Source organism: Cotesia typhae, unplaced genomic scaffold (assembly GCF_013202065.1).
Source record: "Cotesia typhae breed Kobodo isofemale line unplaced genomic scaffold, CoteBio_Ctyphae contig_22, whole genome shotgun sequence".
Lineage (NCBI taxonomy): Eukaryota > Metazoa > Arthropoda > Insecta > Hymenoptera > Braconidae > Cotesia > Cotesia typhae.
In genome coordinates, this window is record NW_027423728.1 from 1918580 (window position 1) to 1939929 (window position 21350).

The 21350-nt window shown below is 32.5% G+C and overlaps 1 protein-coding gene across 1 annotated transcript in view; it reads right to left on the reverse strand.

Annotated features, from left to right (window-relative positions):
- Positions 1–21350, reverse strand: part of Mmp2 (Matrix metalloproteinase 2) — a 109243-nt gene that overhangs the window by 51013 nt on the left and 36880 nt on the right. Inside the window, exons 4-5 of the mRNA XM_074237551.1 lie at positions 16756–16857; positions 11027–11196 (exon numbers count right to left, since the gene is read on the reverse strand). Of these exons, the coding sequence (XP_074093652.1) occupies positions 11027–11196; positions 16756–16857 (272 nt within the window). The remainder of the gene's footprint in view (positions 1–11026; positions 11197–16755; positions 16858–21350) is intronic.

The window sequence follows — 21350 nt, forward strand, 5'->3', positions numbered from 1 at the left end:
ATTGAAAAATTGTTAATAAATTAATTGATTGATGTTAATTTTTTCTCAGCATTATTTTATAGTTGCCTGAACTTCTCACGACCTTCTCTTTTCCCTCTCATGCTTTCCCGGTTCCTGGGACACCGTGTCCAAAATCCCAATAGCGCCCTTTTCAAGAGGAAAGGGGTAACCATTTGAACGAAAGCTAAATACTCCCGTTACAAGTTGTAAATTCAGATTTGCTTACCACGTAGGGCCTTTAAAATTGAACATATATGTGAAAATCCGAATAGAAGTGTTTCGTTATTTCTAAACACTGAGAACCAACCCAACTATTAAACTCCCATCTAGTAGGAGGAAGAAAACCAGGCAGCGGAAAAGAAAACCATTCACCGGACACCTATCTGTTGGGCTGTGATTTGAAGCTAGTAAGTGGAGGCTTATATTATTGTTTCGGAGTTTTCTCGTTGGCGAACTCATAAAATATAAACAGCGGCTTAGTCGTTAGGGAAATTTCCCTGTTGTCCGAACTTTTTTTAGCCCGGCTACCTAAATCCAAAATTATAATTTTTTCGGGCATAACATTAATTAATAAAAAAAACTTTTGGAACAAAGTACTTTATGGGACGTTGCAGAGAGATACCGTAGCCCGCAAAAAACGTCTGTAACGGACAAAATATCCCCGGACAAAATATCTTAAATAGTTTAATTTTTCAATAAAACAATTCAAAACAATAAATTTTTTAAAATTATCAATTTTATTTTAACAGTTATTAATGACATTTCAACAAATATTCATAGCACGACTTTACAAAAACGTAAGATATTGGTTACTAGGTAACATTTGACAACTATTACAAAAATGATCATGATTTAGTTATCACAAATACAACAAAATGAAATCAGTTGATAAATAAGAACAAATATAACCTTGGTACCGTGTTGTGCCCTTTTACCAGGGTTTTTGTGTATGTTTATTCGACAGTAGAGCAACATATAAGCTTGTTACCGTGTTGTGCACTTTTATCATGGATTTTGTGTCCGTTTATTCGACATTATTAATCATAGAAAGATTAATATTTATATATTTAAATATTCAGACTGGCAATAGCCTAATCGGCTCGGTACCTGCATTTCGAAAGAATGGGACCAGGGTTCGATTCCGGCTCGTATCAATATTTTTCTGTGATTATAAATAAAGAATATGTGCATTACATTACCAGTCTCTGTACCGGCCGGGTTTTCTGTGGTTTTCCCATTTAGCTATGAAGGAGAAATGTCATTAAAGAAGTACCTCTATACTATTTAAGGCCGTAATGCAAATGCAGGTACTGATTATAACACGTAAGTCGGCCACAGTTGCAGCACCATGTGGAGTTGCAAGAATATGTTGATTATAAAAGTGGAGAATGTGTTGATAATAAAAGTGGAGAATGTGTTGAAAATAAAAGTGGAGAATATGTTGATAATAGAGAGTTGAAAAAGACTATATGCGGAGACGCTGAGACATCAGCCTTGTAAAAACCAGAAAACGGTTTACAAGTTAATCTAATAATAATAATAGTACTTAAATATTTTATCGCAGTGATATTTAATACCGGGGATATTTATTTTGGAGTATTAAGAACCCTGATACCATGATGGTTATACAATATCTAATGTATAGTCTACGTGATGACTGAACTTCATTCCTAACTGGTGTCCCACGACACTACACGGTTTTTTTTTTTAAACTAATAAAATTGCGAAGATATTGACTTCAGATCGATTTTTTAAAAATGAGTTTTCATCGGAAAAATAGACGGCACGTGGCCGTTTACCAGATACGGCCCGTTAACGAATCCTCAGTGTTTTACCGAGCATTTATAGCGAGACAACAACCGATAGACGACTGTTGATCGTTTGCCATTCACGTGATGTATAAATGGCGCTATCGGTTAATCCGATACGACCTGCTAATAAATCCCCTCAGTTGCTTCAGCATTGTGAGCTACACACCGGCTGATCAACGAAATTTTTTGCATTAATAGCAACGTTATATAGATTTTTCATTACTCAATAATTAATTATGGGATGAACGGTAATTTTTAATTATAAATGTAACTAATGACTTTAATACGTGTTATAGTTGATAAAAATAAAAGAAAAGTAGTATAAGCATATAGTAATAACCTTATAAAGGAAGAAAAATTAAAGCCCAAGTAGAGTAACAGAATATAAGAGATGAAAAATTGAATGGATACCTTTGTTTATTTGACTCGATTCTGTTTTAGCCTAGAGCAAGCACTACTGTTTATTATTTATCGATCGAGAACTAAGGGCGTTACCAACCCCCGACCAACCCCTCGTATAACATCTGTACTCGAATTATCTGAATGATAAGCCGTAGCATATCAACCATAAAAATACACACCTCTTGCTATGCAGTGCCATGCATTTAAAGCGTGTTGTAGATGTAGATCGAAAATTACTCAGCGAAATGAAATCGCTTTCTATTTATATTTTATATTTTTTTCCACTACAGCTCCAACATTTTTACAGTATCTGATACCGCAGTATTGCAGTTGTGGATTACATGGATGAATTTCTTTGTTTATTAACTCATATTTCTATAGAGTATAAATAATTTATTTATGTTGGTTTTTTACTGCAAATTCAATATATGAATTGTAAGTATTGCAAATAAATAGAACAATTTATTTTTATTTTATCTTGTTCTCTACACTAATTGGAATCAATAAAGATTGAAGAAAAATAAAAGTTAGAGGTGAAGAAAAGTGCTCCCAAAAAATAAGATAAAGAATGAGTTATAAAAATGAAAAAGAAGAAATTGAAATATGGATATTACCACTCAGAATATCGCTACAAAATTGACTTTTTAGCTGCTTCTCTGCTGATATTGGCAAACAGAAGAATGTGAGAGTTCAGAAAATAACTTGACTTTGTTTCGAAGATTTGGAGAAAAAATTTATAAATCGACAAATACATTTTTTCATTTGGTTGTAATCGAAAGTATTAAAATTTTACAATAAAATAAAGATACTACTAAAAAAAATATTTCATAAAGAATTTCCTAAATTTCATACTGGCGGTTTGAGCAGTGTTTGAAGATCTGCTGAAATTTTTACAAAGCTACAGGTCTCACACGAATACTGAAAATTAATATGAAAAACAAATTCCGTAATATTCATTTTTCCGCTTCACGGAAAAATTTACTCTGAAAATATCTCTGACAATCACAGTTATCCTTACTATAAAATTGAGAAGAAATGTATGTGGCATCAATTTATTCGTGATGTGATTGGTCGAATATATCATAAACATGAAAATATATGCAAAGTCTATAGTCAGGTGCGCGCAAATTAAATTCTAGTGATTATTAAAAGTCGTCATTTCAATTTGTTGAAAATTTAATCTATTTTATCATTTCTTTTTAGCTCTTTTTTCTCTGATTTTTAACATTTCAGTGTTTTTAATTTGTAGTCTGTCATCTCTAAAAGTTATCTCTTTTTCTTTTCTTTAATTTTTTCTCAATTCTCTTCTTTCAGAATCTTGCTAATTTTTTCATGTTTTTATAAGTTATTTACTTCGCTTTTTTTTACTTTCTCAATTTTCATGTTTAATTTATTTAATGTTCCCTTAAATTTGTTCATGTTCTAAGATTTTATTTAATGCGATTTTGCTTTTGTAATTTTTCATTTAATAAAAAAAAAAAAAAAAACGAAATAGATCGACAAAATAATCAACAAATTTTTTTCTTCGGCTAATTTTATTCTACAAAGAATATTCCGACGATATATTCATCCTATTTGATGAAAGCGTAAAATTTTGTTGGCACAAAGACACTGAAGAAAAGGAAAATTAAAAAATTAAACACAGTCCGGTTTGATTAGATTTAATCCAATTTGAGCTAGTATCCGAATTGATAGTTTAATTAATACATTGTCTCTATATACGTTAACGAACAAATTCCTCGTTTGCTTATCGAGTAACAAATCAATGAAAGCAAAACCAAAAAGAAAAGTTATATACCAAATTTAATTGTTCACTAAAATTAAACATTGAAGTTTTTTACAAGTAAGTAGACTTTTTCATTTCATTTGTAAGCTTTGAAATTATTTATTTTTCAATTGGAAATAGTATATTACTCATCTAGAGCAGAATAGTAAGGAATGTCTCAGATTACATGTGGTCTGAGGCTTTTTTATTTCCTGCCCGAGGTGCGTATACTATTTTTCTTCACAAAGGAGGCGGAAAGCGCTATTTTTGTTTAGCGCAGCGGGATGAAAGTTGATGCTTTCCGCCCGCACGGAATAAAGAAAAATAAAAAATTACATTATATAATGTAACGTGGCGCTCCGTGATGAAAACTGGAAAAATTACAGTTTTAGATTGTAATTATCACAAATTTTATAAAAATTAAATTGTAGAATGTAATATTTACATTGAAAGCTCTGAAAATTAACATTCAAAGTTTGAATTTAGAAAAATGTTATTTTGAACTGTAATTTTTCTAGTTTTGAATACGACGGGACACTTGTTACTATTTATAATGTAATTTTTCGATTTTCTTTTGTTCACGATCTCACGAACAAATCAACCAATTTCGAATAGGCTGGCGGCGATCGTCGTGGTTTTTTAATTTTAAGAGCTCAATAGTTTGTGGAATCGATCGATAGAGCGTGTGTGTGTGTGTGTGTGTGTGTGTGTGTGTGTGTGTGTGTGTGTGTTTGTGTGTGTGTGTGTGTGTGTGTGTGCGGCCGTATGTAAACCTCTTATAACTTTTGAACAGCTTGACCGATTTCATCGCAGTTAATGTCATTCGAAAAGGCTTAACTAAACTTAAATTTTGAATGCAATTTGGACCGATTGAAACCAATAGATTTTGAGTGGTATTTTCGAATAACTTTTTAATGGCTTTACCGATCGATTTCAAGAACTAATCAGCTCTCAAAATCAAAAAACCATGTCGATCGCCGTCATCCTGGTCAAAATAGGGTGATTCGTTCGTGAGATATCGTTGGCAAACGAAAACCGAAAAAAGTGTTTTTTCATAATTATTTCGTAATTCTTTGTTTGATCAATTTAAACTTAAAAATCTTTCATGAGGCTTCAAAAACTGCGTCGAATGCCGCTAACCGCGTGAAAATTGGTCCATTCATTCAAAAGTTATTGCGGTTTGAAAATTCAAAAAATAGTGTTTTATTAAACTTTTATCAGACTTCATGCTCGACGAGCTCAAAACCGTAAAAAGTGTAATTTTGAGCGCTTAAGTATAGAATTAGCGGGAAGTTGCAGGGATGGCTTTTGGGGTCAACCGTTTTCTTAATTTATTATAATGAGTATATGATAAAAAGATTCAAAACATAAAACAAGTAAGAAACATACTGAGTTCTTCTGGAGGCCCCTTTACTCCATTTTTCTCAATTTTTTAACTTCGATAAGCACAAGAAAATCAATACCATAAACTCAGTAAAAGGCCAAAAAAAGTAGAACAAGCCGAAAAATTCATGTTATAAAAATTTTCTGAAGGTGGTCTATTTTGCTCCACATTTTCAATTTTTTATTCTCAATGAACACAATAAATTAAGATCAAATACTTAGCAAGAGACTAAAAAAAAATAAAACCAGAGAAAAACACTAGGGAATTTAACTTTTATATTTTAAGGGACCCCCACCCCCTCTGCCATAAATAAGATTCCTACCAATTTTGAAGCCTATAGGAGTTATAGTTTAAAAACGGGAATTTTCATTATTAATGCTCCCGCAATCTCTTTTGGAGGACCTCTATATGGCAAAAGTAATATTCCTACCAAATCTTAAGTTGTTAAGGCCAATGGTTCCCGAGATTACGAGATAAGTTACTATATAGATGGAAATCTCCTTTAATCGGAGTCTGTAGGTGGATGCGTGGGAAGGTGTAGGTTGAGACACAGGAAGGTGTGAGTGCATCTTTAGCTGAATGTAAGGAAAAGATTTAATGTAATCCCTTTATGTCAATTTCGAAAAAAAAACAAAGGATTGAAAGAAACTACCTGTATTTTGTTCTTATTAACGGGAAAAATGTTTATGAGAGTAAATCGTAAAAAAAACGAGAAAGAGTTGATAAAATCCAAAAAATAAGTAGCCTATAACCATCTGCGGAAAATTTCGCGTCGAACGATTGCGGTCCCATTTCGATATATTCAATACTTTTGACGTGATGGAGCTTCATAGGAATCCTATTTTTATGATATATATATATATATATATATATATATATATATATATATATATATATATATATATATATATAAAGCTTGAGAAAATTATTCTCCAGCATATTTGATACCCATTTTATATTATTTTAGCGTGCAATTATACATTTTGAATAAAAAAAAAATGATTCAATATTATTTGATCCTCCCATTTGACATGTTAGTCAAAAAAAATATTAATGAAAATTTACTTCTATCAAGATATTTAATTTATTGGAGCAAGAGAGAAATTTTCTCAAGACAAGAAAATTTACTTCGATCACCCTTGTGGAAATAATTCTCTGAAAAAACTCTTGAAAAGTCTTTATAACTCTGAATAAGACTTTTCGAAAGTCTTCACATCCCTAACTAAGTAAAGGAAAGACTTAATAAGTCTTCAAAACTCTGCAATACTCTTCAAAAGTCAAATTTTCCCTGCAATTTCGGAATTTCTCAAAGAGTTATTAAGACTTGATAAGACTTGTTCAGTTTTACAGGAAAAGAAAAAAATATTTCTTTTCAAAAAAATTACTTATCAGAATTAAATAAAACTATAAAAAAGAATTAATGCATGTTTTAAAAAAATTTTTTTTAAATAATATTTTCATCACGAAAATACTTTGATGGGCATCGAATCACTCATAGTTGAGCAAGTCAAAACATCAACAGCAAATGAAGTGCACTTGATGTTGGAAACAGATACTACTCAAAGAGTAAATCCAATCGGTATTTAATTTGGACTATCAAATATTAAAGTCAACTTTCTAGGTAGGAAAGAATTTTCTATCCACACGCTATCTGCTGGAATTAATTGATACCTAACATATTTTAGTTTACGAATTTACAGTTAGAATCTTTGAGTGTTCTTAGTTTCTAATAGGTGGCATGTGGTTAGAAAATTCTTTCCTACCTAGAAAGTTGACTTTAATATTTGATAGTCCAAATTAAATACCGATTGGATTTACTCTTTGAGTAATATCTGTTTCCAACAGCAAGTGCACTTCATTTGCTGTTGATGTTTTGACTTGCTCAACTATGAGTGATTCGATGCCCATCAAAGTATTTTCGTGATGAAAATATTATTTAAAAAAAATTTTTTTAAAACATTCATTAATTTTTTTTTATAGTTTTATTTAATTCTGATAAGTAATTTTTTTGAAAAGAAATATTTTCTTCTTTTCCTGTAAAACTGAACAAGTCTTATCAAGTCTTAATAACTCTTTGAGAAATTCCGAAATTGCAGGGAAAATTTGACTTTTGAAGAGTATTACAGAGTTTTGAAGACTTATTAAGTCTTTCCTTCACTTAGTTAGGGATGTGAAGAATTTCGAAAAGTCTTATTCAGAGTTATAGACTTGTCAAGAGTTTTTTCAGAGAATTATTTCCACAAGGGCAAGAACTAAATTTTTTGGAGCATGAGGCTGAAATTTCTCAAAACAAGATTTTCTTGGCTAAAATAAATTTTCTTGGATCAAGATACGTATTTCTTAAAGCAAGCGAATTAATGTTTCGGAATAAGTGAAATTTCTTGTGTCAAAAAAAAATTTTTTTTTTGCTTAAGAAAATAATTAGGAAGAAAAATATTTTCTTGACTCAAGTGAACCTTTTTTTCTGTGTGTAAGTTTTTAGTAGCTGGGAGAAATCAAATTCTATTTAAGCTATCGAATAATTTTTTTATGTATCCTAAAAGTAATTTTATTAATAGTTTCAACGGTTAAAAAAATGATCAGAGCTTTTAAAAAAATTAATCAAGTTTTTATTTTTTTTAAAAATAACGTAATTTTGAGGTGAATTGAAGATGACAATATACACAGATGACAAATACGAGTGGGTGACATTTTTTTTTCTTCAAGAAGAAAAAAATGTTGTTTTAATCTGTTCTCAAATTTGAGAAAATATTCTGGCAAAACGACCCACAATATTTTGTAAAATAGCATTATTATTATAAAAATTAGTAACTTGATCATCCTCTTAGCCGCACTTGTTATAAAATCCACAAGAGCGCGCCACATTTCACGAAATTTCACTTGAATGAAACTGTATAAACGGTCAAAGAAATTACCATATGAGTTGGAAGCTCGTTTGATAACAATATGAGACTAGCAGATTAATCGTTTATTATCCTTTCGAAATAATTAAAATTGTAGCTCGGCTCATCTAAAAAATTAGGTACTATTAGTAATAAAAAATTATAATTGATAACAATTTTTTTTAATTTCGATTAAAAAATAATGGATTTTATTATCACATTCGATTGAACAATTGTTAGCGATTCTCCGTCAATTTTCTACCTGATATAAACGAAATAATGAGGTCGCAATTCAAATTGCATTCTATGAACATTGTGAGTGAAAGAAAAAAGTGTAAATGACATGAAAAATACAACAAACCAAAAAAATTTATTGATCGATAGTCAAATACCCAGCAGTTCAACAAAACTAAAAGTCTTGGATTTCACGTATGCGTGAACCTTGTTGATTATTTATGAGCTGACATGAACAGACTATCGGATCAATAGTCTAAAGACCCCTACGTTTCCAGAAAGGTCTCAACTAATTCCCTCTCCCTTTCACTCATTCTGTCTGCCTATCTTTTTTTTCAACCGTGCATTTTTATTGACCGTTTGGACAAACTTTTTACGAGCTTTTATGAATCAGCTCACGAACTATATAATATAGTTAGCCATCTCATTACAAAGACATTTCGGTGAAATATAATTCTAAAACTTGTTGGTACCTATTAGACTATGAATAAAAATTTCTGATCACAAACTAAAGCAATCATAAATGAATTTTTAACTTCCGGAAATAAAATCGGTGATTTTCAAAAAGTCGGGAAATTAATGGTTTTACCTTAATTTTCAAGAATCGAGTTTTCATCAGATCTTCCTGTTTTAAGAATCTAGAAAGCTATTCTGACTATTCCTACGATGTCTTTTCTAGTGTGTTATGTATGCAGTTTAAATATCTTCAAAAAGTGTTTTTGCTAAATACAAAACATTATTTTTTAGTAGAAAAAATCGTGCCAATAGTAACTATCTGGAGAAAATAGGCAGATTAAACTTCCTCACACTGATAGAAAAACAATCTTGATTCAAGAAACTTCTTTTCTTCAAAATTTGAACTCTTGAAACTAGATATAGATATATTTCTTTCAAGAATTTTTGTCTCTTGGTTCAAGATAGGCGATAACATTGATTCAAGATGTTACCGACTTGTGTTAAGAATGGCTTTTTTTTGAGTAATTTATTTACTTATTTTCAAGAAATAATTTTTTTTCGGTATAACAATTAAAGACTATTTAGTTTTTTAAATATGCTTTGATGAATTATTTGAAGTATTCTAAACGATAATGTTATTTTGGTTGAAAAACTAAATGTATCGATTGAAGATAATACAGCTCTTAAGTCAAGAAAATCTAAATTACGACAAGAAATTCTTAAAGCAAAATAATCATTTGTCTTCCAAAATAAATTCTTAGATCAAGAAAATATCTCTTGAGTCAACATAAATTTTCTATTAGTGCACTAGCCTAGACTCACTATTATGCAACTTTTTGGGCATTAATTGCCACTGGGAATTTTAAAATTGTCAAAAATCGGAAAAAATCAGACGAATCTAACAGTGCAAGATTCACTGGAATCCGTGAATAGATCTTTTTAATATTAACAAAAAACGTTTTGCACGTAAAGCTTTAATTACCCGAGTCGAAAAAATGAACTTATATGAGCTTACATCAATTGTTTTAGCATAGCAGTTAAGTTCATTCAAGTTAATTTTTTCAACTCGGGTATTGCCCACAAAGTTGCGTAGTAGCGGGCGTAGGCTACACTAACACGTAGTTAGCTCCGTAGAAAAGTTCTTTAACTAAAAAAATTTTCTTAGTTTAAGAAAATTGTCAATGGTTAAGAAGTTTCTCTCTTCGATTGAAGACAACAAATTTGTTGAAAATGATTTTTTTCGTCAAAAAACTTCTCTCTTGAATCAAATTAATTCTTCCATTGGTGTAAACTATAAGTTTGATCTTCATAGTGTAACTTTCCTAATCTTTTTCTATGATGTGTTGCAAATCGTCGAGTAAGTTCAGAAAATATCACTCGTAAAAAAACAATCTATAACTTTTTTTGTAAAAAAGACGTAGCAATTTTCATATGTGTGATAATAAAGAAACAAAATTGACAGCTGCTTCTAGCTTTCAGTAATGAAATTGTGAAAATTCGAAAAAATATATTGTGCACATCACAAAAAAAGAAAAAATTAAACCGATAAATACAAATATAAAACATTTTTAAATTGGCATTGTGACTCTGAGAATAAATTAAGGCTTCGTCATGGGTCATAGTAGTTAGTAAAAAGATCCCGACAGCTAGTAGAAGCCATGAAAAAAAAGAAAGTAAAAGACAATAACCGGGGTGCGACATCCGTTGACGGCTCCTTAAAATGGTCCCTCCTCGTACGTCGCCCTCAATTTTATTGACTCTTATGCATATTTACCTACGAGGATTGCATACAAATCCCAATACTTCTTATAGAATTACTACGTCAAGAAAGACTTAATAAAAAACAGTCAGACTTAATATTTGTCGTACATTATTTAAATTTATTGAGTGTATAAATGAGTAATTACAGGAAGAGTCGCGTGTTTCGCAGACTTCTGTTGGCAACTGTCCCTGGCAGACTACCAACAATGTCAATGGTATTTACAACAGAAGCTTCTGTTATTTATTAAAAAACTAATTTTTCAGAAAGTAGAGTAATTGTCGCTTAAAGTTCAAGTTTAATCGAAATAAATAAAGTTGTGTAGGTACTTACCTCCAGGTGAGATTCTTGTACGGCCAATGTTGACCGTGTATCGTGAACCTTTTATGTCTTGATCTCTCAAAGCGTAAGTCGGGTTTGTCTGCTAGACCGCAACGCCGGGCCTTCATCAGCTTTTGTGTCGTTTCGTCTATCTCCCCAGTCACTTTTATGTTACCAAACCTCTATAAAAATTTTGTAATTTTATCTCCATTACTCTTTCAAAAAGGTCATAAAAGTATCAAGTAATAATCATAGTTTTAATTTATAAAAAGTCATTGAATGTTTAATTTATCAGTTGTTGTTTATTTTTAAATTGAGATTAAATTTATCGACAATTGATCTCAATTATTGCATAATTGAAGCTACTACAGCTGGCTATTAGAATTACAGTCAAAATCGTTTACAACTGCTTCGAAGAGAACATTGGATTGTCGTTCTAACAGATATATATTGTATTTAATAATAAAAGATATTTTACCCGAACTAACTCTCAAAATTCTAATTAATTGAAAGTAACGTTTATTTATTAGATTACGAAATATTTGAACTTTATTTGGGCTCAAGCTAAAAATGAGGTTGATAAGGTTAAAATGAGGCCAAAAATAGCATTACTGGTAATTACCAGTATTTATTTAAATAAATAAAAACTATTTTGATCACTAAGTGTAACCAATAAATTTTTTTAAAAATAATTTTTTTTTATACTCGCTCCAAAAGTTCAATTTCTGAGCGCTGGGTGGCGTCCGTAAAGGGACTCTTTTCTAGAGACTCTATCATACCGTTTTTTTTTTCATGACCTAGGCCGTGAAGTTTTGCCGTTCCTTTTTTTTAAGAATTTTTCGTGTACACCCAGACGAAATTGAGAGAGATTGTAAAAAAAAAACTCACATCCCAGTGTACCGACCAATGATTTTGAGTCAATTTTAAACAGTTATCATTGAGTGGCGCTTATTATTTCTCTGCTAGCAGTTTATTACGGAGCTTACCTAATGTTAATAAAATAACAACCACGCCATAAATAAATATATATATTTTTGTAATTAGTTATTATTCAGAGTCGGTTTTAACTGCTGTGGTCATATCGCCGACTTTAACTGTTGAGAGTGGTACGTTAGGGTCTTTTTGGATTGTGAAAATCTCAATCTACGCGGCAAGGATCGAATATCAACCAAGATGATTTCTCAGACCAGCTTGGGATTCGAACCCACGCCTGGTCGGTCAGCCAGTCCGAGTACTCTATAGGCCTTGCACCTTAGACCACTCGGCTAACATCACTGGTTTAAATAAATATTAATAAAAAGATAATTAATATAAATTTTAGTTTTTTTTGCCCTTGAGAAACGTCAAAAAATTTTAATTGTCATTATTTGCCTCCTATCTCTCAAAACTTATGAAGCGATAATAACAGAAACTATTGTATGTCATTCGGCCGTGAAGTGGCGTTATTGATAACGACTTTTTTTCGACATTCGCTTCAATGTTAGTGGCGCGAATGTTAAAAAACGAGCGTAAATTTTCGTCCTCGGCTACGCCTCGGACGTTAAAATTACGCCCGTTTCGAACATTCCCGCCACAAACCTTAAGCTTATATTGAAATATCGTCGCTGTCAGAAAACCGCCACTTCACGGCTTTATGACATAAATATCTATTTCTGTGCTTTGCTTATAGATAATACTTTCTAACCGAAAACTATTCAAATATATTCAGTCGTCTTTTAAAATTTTTTTTTAAGCATTTGTTATGATGATTTCATAAAAATCTTTTCAATTGTATTTTTTTTTCTTCTGGTTTAATTTTACTATCATACGTTCAAACTACTCAAATTAAAAAAAAAAAAAATTACATTTTTTAAAAACACCAAATAATGTTCGAATACTCGAAAAAAACAGTTCGTCAAAGATTATCATCAACTAGAGAGGCTCTGTTTCTTTTCTTTAACTTCCCGCTAAGAAAATTGAAAATTTTCCACTAAAGGGAAGTCATTGATTTCGGTCCGATTTTAGAAAGTCGAGTTTTCATCAGATCTCCACATTTTAAGGTCTCAGAAAGTCATTTTGACTATTCCTGTCGAGGTTTCCGGCAGTGTTTTTTTTTTTTTTTTTTTTTCCAGAGGAGGTCAAATACATTTAGGCATGCTAGATGTTTGGCCTGGGTATGTCGGACTCAGATGTCAATACCGGCTAAATATTCTCCTTTCTCCTTTTTTCATAGATGTTATAAGGAAGATCGGAACAGTCCATATTGCGTCTTACGACGCCTACTCCTGGTTACTGGTCTCTTTCGGCGGTTCTTTGTTTTATAAGGTACTGCGCGTAGCTGCGGCAGCTATCTAGTTTTCTTCTTGTTTGAGCATGCAAGTTACCAAGCTCTCAGGGGAGAGCGTGGTATCTATAGTTTCTTTGGTGCTGCTTTTGTAGTCCTTCCACCGTACTCACTCGAAGAAAATGTGTTCGGCGTCATCGATTTGGTCCGGGCAGTATTTGCACATCGGCGTGCGGTGCAGCCCCATCTTGAAGAGATGGGCGTTAAACTGTCCGTGCCCCTTCAATAGCTGGATGAGGAAGAAGTCCGTGTCCCCGTGGCTGCTGCGAAAACCGTGCAGTAGGCACAGGCAACCCTGAGAGCGCCTCGCCACTGTACTACTGCCATTTTTTACCGGTAGGTCTTCTGTTTTAATATGTCTGCCCATATCTCCGCTCCATAAAGCAGTACCGAATGGACTTGACGGTGTTAATGGTTTCCCGAACCAGTAGTTCGGTCTCTTCTATGCTGTCTACTATTATCGTGGCCGCAACGTCGTCTGCAAAGCTCGTTAGCTCTAGTTGCTTTGGCAGCGGGATTTCAATAAGCTCGTCGTAATTCGCGTTCCACAGATGGGGCCCCATTATTGAGCCTTGCGGCACGCCCGCCGTTATAGCGTATCCTTGTGGGCATTCCGTAGCTTTTTTTCGTCAAGGTAGTTGTCGGCTAATGCTAGATTCTCTGGCTCCGCGTCAAATTTGTGCTCCTGAGCATCTAAAATATATCCCCAATTCACGCTGTTAATGGCGTTTTTGACGTCTAGCGTGAGGAAAAGACATACTTTACAAGCTTTAAGGCTACTAGACCATGCTTGCGTTGCTATCTTTGTGACTTTCTCGATCGCTCCGACTGTCAATCGACCTTTCCGGAAGCCATGTTGGTTGGTGGCAAAGCCTCCAGCACGGTCGATGTTGTTGTGAAATCTTCTTTGTATGAGCTTCTCGAGCAGTTTTCCAGCAATGTCCAGCATGCAGAGTGATCTAAACGATGAAGGTGTTAAGGGGGTTTTCTTACTTTTGTCTAAAAGAACGAATCTCTGCCGCTTCCAAACCGCGGGAAACATTCCAGTTGCCAAGCATGTATTGCAAGTGTTCAAGAGTATGACTGGGTATTCCAGGGTTACAGACTTGATCACCGATGCCGGGATGCCATCAGGACCAGGTGCCTTTCCTGTCTTGAGAGACAGCCGTGTCTTGTAGTTCCTTGATTGTAAAGGGTGTTGCTTCGCCGTTTTTAGCGTCGTGTTTCTTCTCCCGCGGCGGGTGTTTAGAGAAAAGCTCCGCTACAATGCTGTCCATTAGGGCAGGTGACTTCGGCACTTCTGGTGAAGCCTTTCCAATGTGTGACGACAATTTGGTAGGCTTTACCTCAGATGTGCTTGTCGAGATCATTACAGATCTCTTTTCACAACCTTGCTTTACTTGGTTTGATGGTTCTGTTTAACGTCTTTTTGGACTGCTTGTACTCGTCCGAATATAAATCTTGGTTCAGGGAGTGTTTCACAGCTCTCGCTGCGCGGCGACGTAGCTCATGCCATCTTTTGCAAAATTCTGCTATGTTTGTTGTCCACCAGTGCGTCAGCCCGCGCGTGTGTGTGTGTACCCCAAATAAATTTTTGGCGTACAATTTCTCAAAAACGAATAATCGATTGAATTCTACGACACGTCATTATCAAAACTTAGATCTGATTAGATTTGAAAGTTAATCCATCGAGCTACTCCGAAGAAATTAAAAAAAAAAAAATCATTTAAATTTTCATGTTTTTTTTAAAATAACTTTAAAGAGTGCGGAAAAATCATAATAAAACCATTAATAAATTTTTTGTGCTTAAAAAATTGCGTCGAATGCATTTTCGAGAATGGGAATCAAACGACGCATTCAAGAGTTATAGTTATTTAAAAATTAACAAAATTTCGTTTTTTGGTCTTTTTTAAAGATATCTTCTAGATATCTCAACGAATCAATACAAACCTGTATATCTTCTTTTTGTGCTTTAAAAACTGCATCGAATTCTTTTTTAAAAAAGAAAATTGAACGACAAATTCAAAAGTTATAAGTGGTGAATAAATACATGTTGAGCTCGAAGAGCTTAAAATGTGAAAAACATTGCTATGAGCTTGAAAAACTCAAATATTAACCAAAAAACAGATTTTAAAGCGCTTTAAAGTCAACCTCCGCGGGAAGTTCTAGGGTTGGCCTGCGCGGTCAACCGATTTCCTGATTTTTTTTGTTTTTCTTATTCTAAAATATCTTTCTATCCTTTCTGTTATGTTCTCCTTTTTTATCCCCGCTGTTTATCAGCCAATCCTATTCTCTTTTTCTCTTTCTAATCCATTCTTTTTATTGCATTTACTCAACCTACCCTAGATCTTTACCATTCACGGACGCAAATATTATGTCGCTGACGAACTCGATTTTCATGCAAGTCCCATCATCTGAAAAGTCTCTTGCGCGTGAGATCGGTTTCCAATAGAACACTCATTCGCCTGGCTCATCAAGTAGCATCAGTCACTCGACCTATCATATTAACTATTATCCAATTTAATACCACCGATAAAATTTTATATTATTTTTTAATTTTTGTTTCAAAATTGTAAGCTATTCTAATACTCATATTTATACTCTTAATATCATGTAACGCAAAATAAGGTTAGGTGTGATCCACTGATTCCATGAAAATTTTTCCTTTCTGTACTTACTTCTTTAATATATTATAATATATTTGATAATTATAATTATTATTAACAGTCAATTTTGAATCGTTATTCATTTATAAACCCTTGTGGAAATAATTCTCTGAAAAAACTCTTGAAAGTCTTTATAACTCTGAATAAGACTTTTCGAAATTCTTCACATCCCTAACTAAGTGAAGGAAAGACTTAATAAGTCTTCAAAACTCTGCAATACTCTTCAAAAGTCAAATTTTCCCTGCAATTTCGGAATTTCTCAAAGAGTTATTAAGACTTGATAAGACTTGTTCAGTTTTACAGGAAAAGAAAAAAATATTTCTTTTCAAAAAAATTACTTATCAGAATTAAATAAAACTATAAAAAAGAATTAATGCATGTTTTAAAAAAATTTTTTTTAAATAATATTTTCATCACGAAAATACTTTGATGGGCATCGAATCACTCATAGTTGAGCAAGTCAAAACATCAACAGCAAATGAAGTGCACTTGATGTTGGAAACAGATACTACTCAAAGAGTAAATCCAATCGGTATTTAATTTGGACTATCAAATATTAAAGTCAACTTTCTAGGTAGGAAAGAATTTTCTATCCACACGCTATCTGCTGGAATTAATTGATACCTAACATATTTTAGTTTACGAATTTACAGTTAGAATCTTTGAGTATTCTTAGTTTCTAATAGGTGGCATGTGGTTATAAAGACTTGTCAAGAGTTTTTTCAGAGAATTATTTCCACAAGGGAACTGACCTGCAGCTCCTTAATGGCTTCTTTCAATTGATCATCTGTTCTTAGATTTCCGGTTTCCAAACCACTTTCAGGTAAATATCCGAATTTCATTAGATAATTATGCTGAAACAGAAAAAAATAACTCAATTAAAATATGAGCTGTGAGTTGTGTAATATTAATATAATATATCTAGTATTTTTTAAGAATAATTTAAAAATTTGCTTAAAATTCTCAGGAAGTTTTAGTATAATGGAACAAAAAACATTTTTTTAACACCTTAACGAAAAAAAGTTCACTTTTAATTCGTGATTTCAAGGCGAAAAACGCCACACTCTTTTAGTTGGGCATCAGAGTTTTGATATTAAAACGAAGGTATTACCAAAAATTTGATATTCTGTTTATCACTTAGTAATTACACCGCCTTCTGCTAAAATTTTAAGTCGATTTATACACTGGAAAGAAAATAATTTGATTTAAGTAACAGTTCAAATTTTTGAACCGAGAAATTTTAATTGATTCACGATCATGAAACTCTTCAAACTGATTTTCTTGGTTTAAGAATTTTTCTCTCGAATGAAAGTAATTTTTCTTGTAATGCCACATGACATTCTGTGAATCTCTCGTATTTTAAATTTAATACCGAACAGTACAGACTCTCCATCTATATGTTACTGGTATAGAAAATTAATTTTCAATTTGCCATAGACTTATAATCCAATAACTTATCAATAGTTGTAAAACGTATGTATATAAAATGAGTGTATATTAATGATTGTCGATCAATAATTATTAAAATCATAGAATACGATTTAAACTGATCAAATTTTAGTTAGTTGGACAGATTGGTTAAAGCCTTGTTCTCAATAATTTGCATTATAAATTATGTCAATCTCTGATATAATAACACTAACCAGTAGCCGTCATCGCTCTCAAAACAAATTATTACTGTCATAAATATTAATTAACTGAATAGTCGGAAATAACCTTATTGATTTAAACAAATGCATTAAAAACAATCAATGTTTTATTCTGCACTGAAAAAAAAATATAAGTCCTACACCTATACTATAAGCTCTACACTTATACTAGATGGCGTATTTAACATGGGAATAAACCTATTGCGATAGGACTTATACTTTTTTTTCAGTGTATATTAAGAATCATTTTTTTAACTTTCCGCTTTGAAAATTAATGATTTAATAAAAATATTGAAAATTGATTCGTTTCTGCCGAATTGTTAAAAATCGAGTTCTTATTAGATTTTCACGTTTTAAGGTTTTAGAGAGCTATTACAACTATTCTTATGAGAATATTTTGATGTGTGTTCATTCCTGATGTATGGGACATTCTTAAAAGTTATAATAATTGGCCTTGGATTTGGTGTGTACTTGAAAATTTTCAAAAAAATGTTATACCGATGATTTTCAAAATTTAATCAATCTGGAACCACAAAAAATAACATTGATTATCACAAACTATTTAAAAATCGGTAGATTCATTTGGAAGATATCAAAATAGTGTTTTTAACAAAACTTAATTACGAAAAAATTTTTGAATGTTTTGAACTCAAATATAGCAAGCAGCTCCAGGGATGGCATGTAGGGTTAATCTTTTATTAGAATTTTTAACTTCCCGCTAAGAAAATTGAAAATTTTCAAAAATCGGGAAGTTATTGGTTTCACCCCGTTTTTCGAAAATCGAGTTTTCATCAGATCTTGACGTTTTGAGGTCCTAGAAAGCTTCCTTGAATGTTTTCGCGATGATGTCCGTATGTCTGTATGCATGTATGTATGTATGTAACCCTTTTATAACTTTTGAACGGCTTGAGCGATTTGATCGCGGTTGGCGCCATTCGAAAGGGCTTCACCAAACTTAGATTTCCTGGAAGTTTGAATCGATTTAGACCGGTAGATTTTAAGGAATTGCAAAAAAACTTCAAAAAAAATTTTTTCGAAAAGTGGTTTTCTTGGAATAACTTTTAAACTGCTTTACTAATCGAATTCAAAAACTAATCAGCTCTTCACATTAAGAAACCGCGTCGATCGCCGCCAATCTTGTCAAAATCGGTTGATTCGTTCGCGAGTTATCGTGAACGAAAGAAAACTGAAAAAAGTGTTTTTTCGGGATTACTCTGAAATTTTCGGTTCGATCAATTGAAACCTGAAAATAACTTATGAGGATTATAAAATAGCGTCGAATGCCGCCAACCGCGTGAAAATCGGTTGATCCATTCAAAAATTATTGCGAATTGAAAATTCCAAAAATAGTGATTTATTAAACCCCTATCAAACTTTTGAGCTCGAAGAGCTCAAAAACATAATAAGTGCAATTTCGAGCGCTTCATTACGAAAGTAGCGGGAAGTTGCAGGGATGGCCATCAGGGTCAACCGTTTTCCTAATTTTTTTTCTTCAAATAATTCCCATCATCTCCATCATCATCATTATCATTTGTTACTGCGTTTCTTCTCACAGATAATTTTCGTGAAATTGGATTGCGGCTATTGAACTACGAATTAGCCAAGCATGAGAGAGATGCAATTGGTTACTAGCGCAAATTCATGAAACAGGAAGAATGAAAACACTGCACGATGCACACAACGTCTAAATTTGACCAGTGAATTCCTAGTACGTTGAGCTCCCCGTATGCAAGAATGTCTAGAGACAGAACAAAAAAATATAATGCTCTAGTTTTATCAGAATGACAAAGATTTCCTGGAACCAATCCGAAAATTTCTAACAAAAATGATCAAACTATCAACAGCCTAAATTTTTTTTTAAAGTAAATAATATATTCTTTATGATTTACCAGACAAGGAAAAGATCATGTATAAAAATGTTGAGAAATTATAAGATAAGAATAGTGAACAGCTGGTTTTTCCATTATACTAATGGGATCGTTCCGTTCCCTTATTTACTTCCGTAAGTTTTTGTAGAAGATGACTAAGTCAGCCAGGCTGGATGCAGGAAACGAGTTCATAGGGATCAAGTGGTCTGTCCGTAAGCTACTTGCCTTTCAACAAATTAAATCTATATGCCAACAGTCTTTTTGACGCCTTACAATGGTAGTTAAGCATATTATCTTGATCATTTTTATTTTATCTGATAACTTTTACTAGAATAAATGTATAAATATGACTAAGAAAGAAACAACATAATCTAAAACTGCAAGTACAGTCTTATTATTCATTCAATCCATCGTATTTTAATACTAATTTTTTTAACTTCTCAGATCTCGACATTTTGAGGTCCCAGGAAGCTGTCCTGACTATTCCTGCGATGGTATCAGGCTGTGTGTGCGCGCGCGCGCGCGCGCGTGTGTGTGTGTGTGTGTGTTTGTGTGTGTGTGTGTGAACCTCTTATTCGCTCTGAGTGAAGCCACGGTAAGAGAATATAAATCGACTGAAGCGTTCGCAGTGGTTACTTTCGGAGTTACGGGAGGCTGTTATTCCTAAAATTGTAAGCGAGGACACATGAAAGTATTGATTTTGTTTTAATTTTAATAAATAGAAGAAAAATGAGACATTAGAGTGACTGTGTTGTAAATTGTAAAAATTTCAGCAGAAATGTTTACTGCATTCTTTTTTATTTTTTACCATTATACGTACTGGTTGATTCGTTTAACTATAAAACAAAACTGCAACTACTACACTAATAGAAGGATTAATTAACTATTAATAATTTAATTTATTTGAAAACAATTATTTAATTTATGAAATTTTAATAAACATTTTTTAACACCCAATAAATATTTATTTGAGAGGAAAGTACATTTATTAATAGTTGATATGCATTGATTAATATCTGTTGAGTGAATTTTTTTCGCTTGCAATGTCATATGATATGAAGATTGCTTATAAACAAAAATCTGTTACTGTTACCATCAGAAATTATGAATATAACCATTTAGGATGATAATTAGAGTAATTAACTCTAGTTAACATACATGATTGTAACAGATATTATAAATGTGGTAAATACACCATCTAGATGATTTCTACAATCATCCAGATAGTATTCACTACGATCGGGTTGATGGTAAAATTTTTTACCATAACTAGATAGTAATTGCTATTATTTAATTTTCTCCGTGTAGTCTTTTATTAAACTTCTATCATACTCTTGAGCTCGAAGAGTTCAAAAGCTTAGAACAGCTAATTCTTTGAGCTCGGAGAGCTCGAAATAATATATAAATTATATTTTTGAGCTCGAAGAGCACAAAAACGTCGTGAGTGCATTTTCAAGCGCTTAGGTACGGAATTAGCGGGAAGTTGCAGGGATGGCCTTTAGGGTCAACCGTTTTCCAAATTTTTTTTATTCAGAAACTTAAAAAAACAAAAATATTTTAACAAAAAAAAAAAAAAACGGGTAATTGTTTGGACACTAAAACGATTTTTTATAGAAGGATGAATTCAATTGATTATTTTTTTAATGAACATTCTGTGTGCAATGTCCATCGTCAACTGGAAACCTGGCTATTATATCTAGTATCATGCAAATTCCTCGCTTCGCTCCATTACCCATTCTGCGATTGTGGAAACGAGCGAGAGCGAAAAGAATGGAACAACGAAGGTTTTACCGATGTTATTTATACCGCCCTAGAACTCGTTATCTTCAC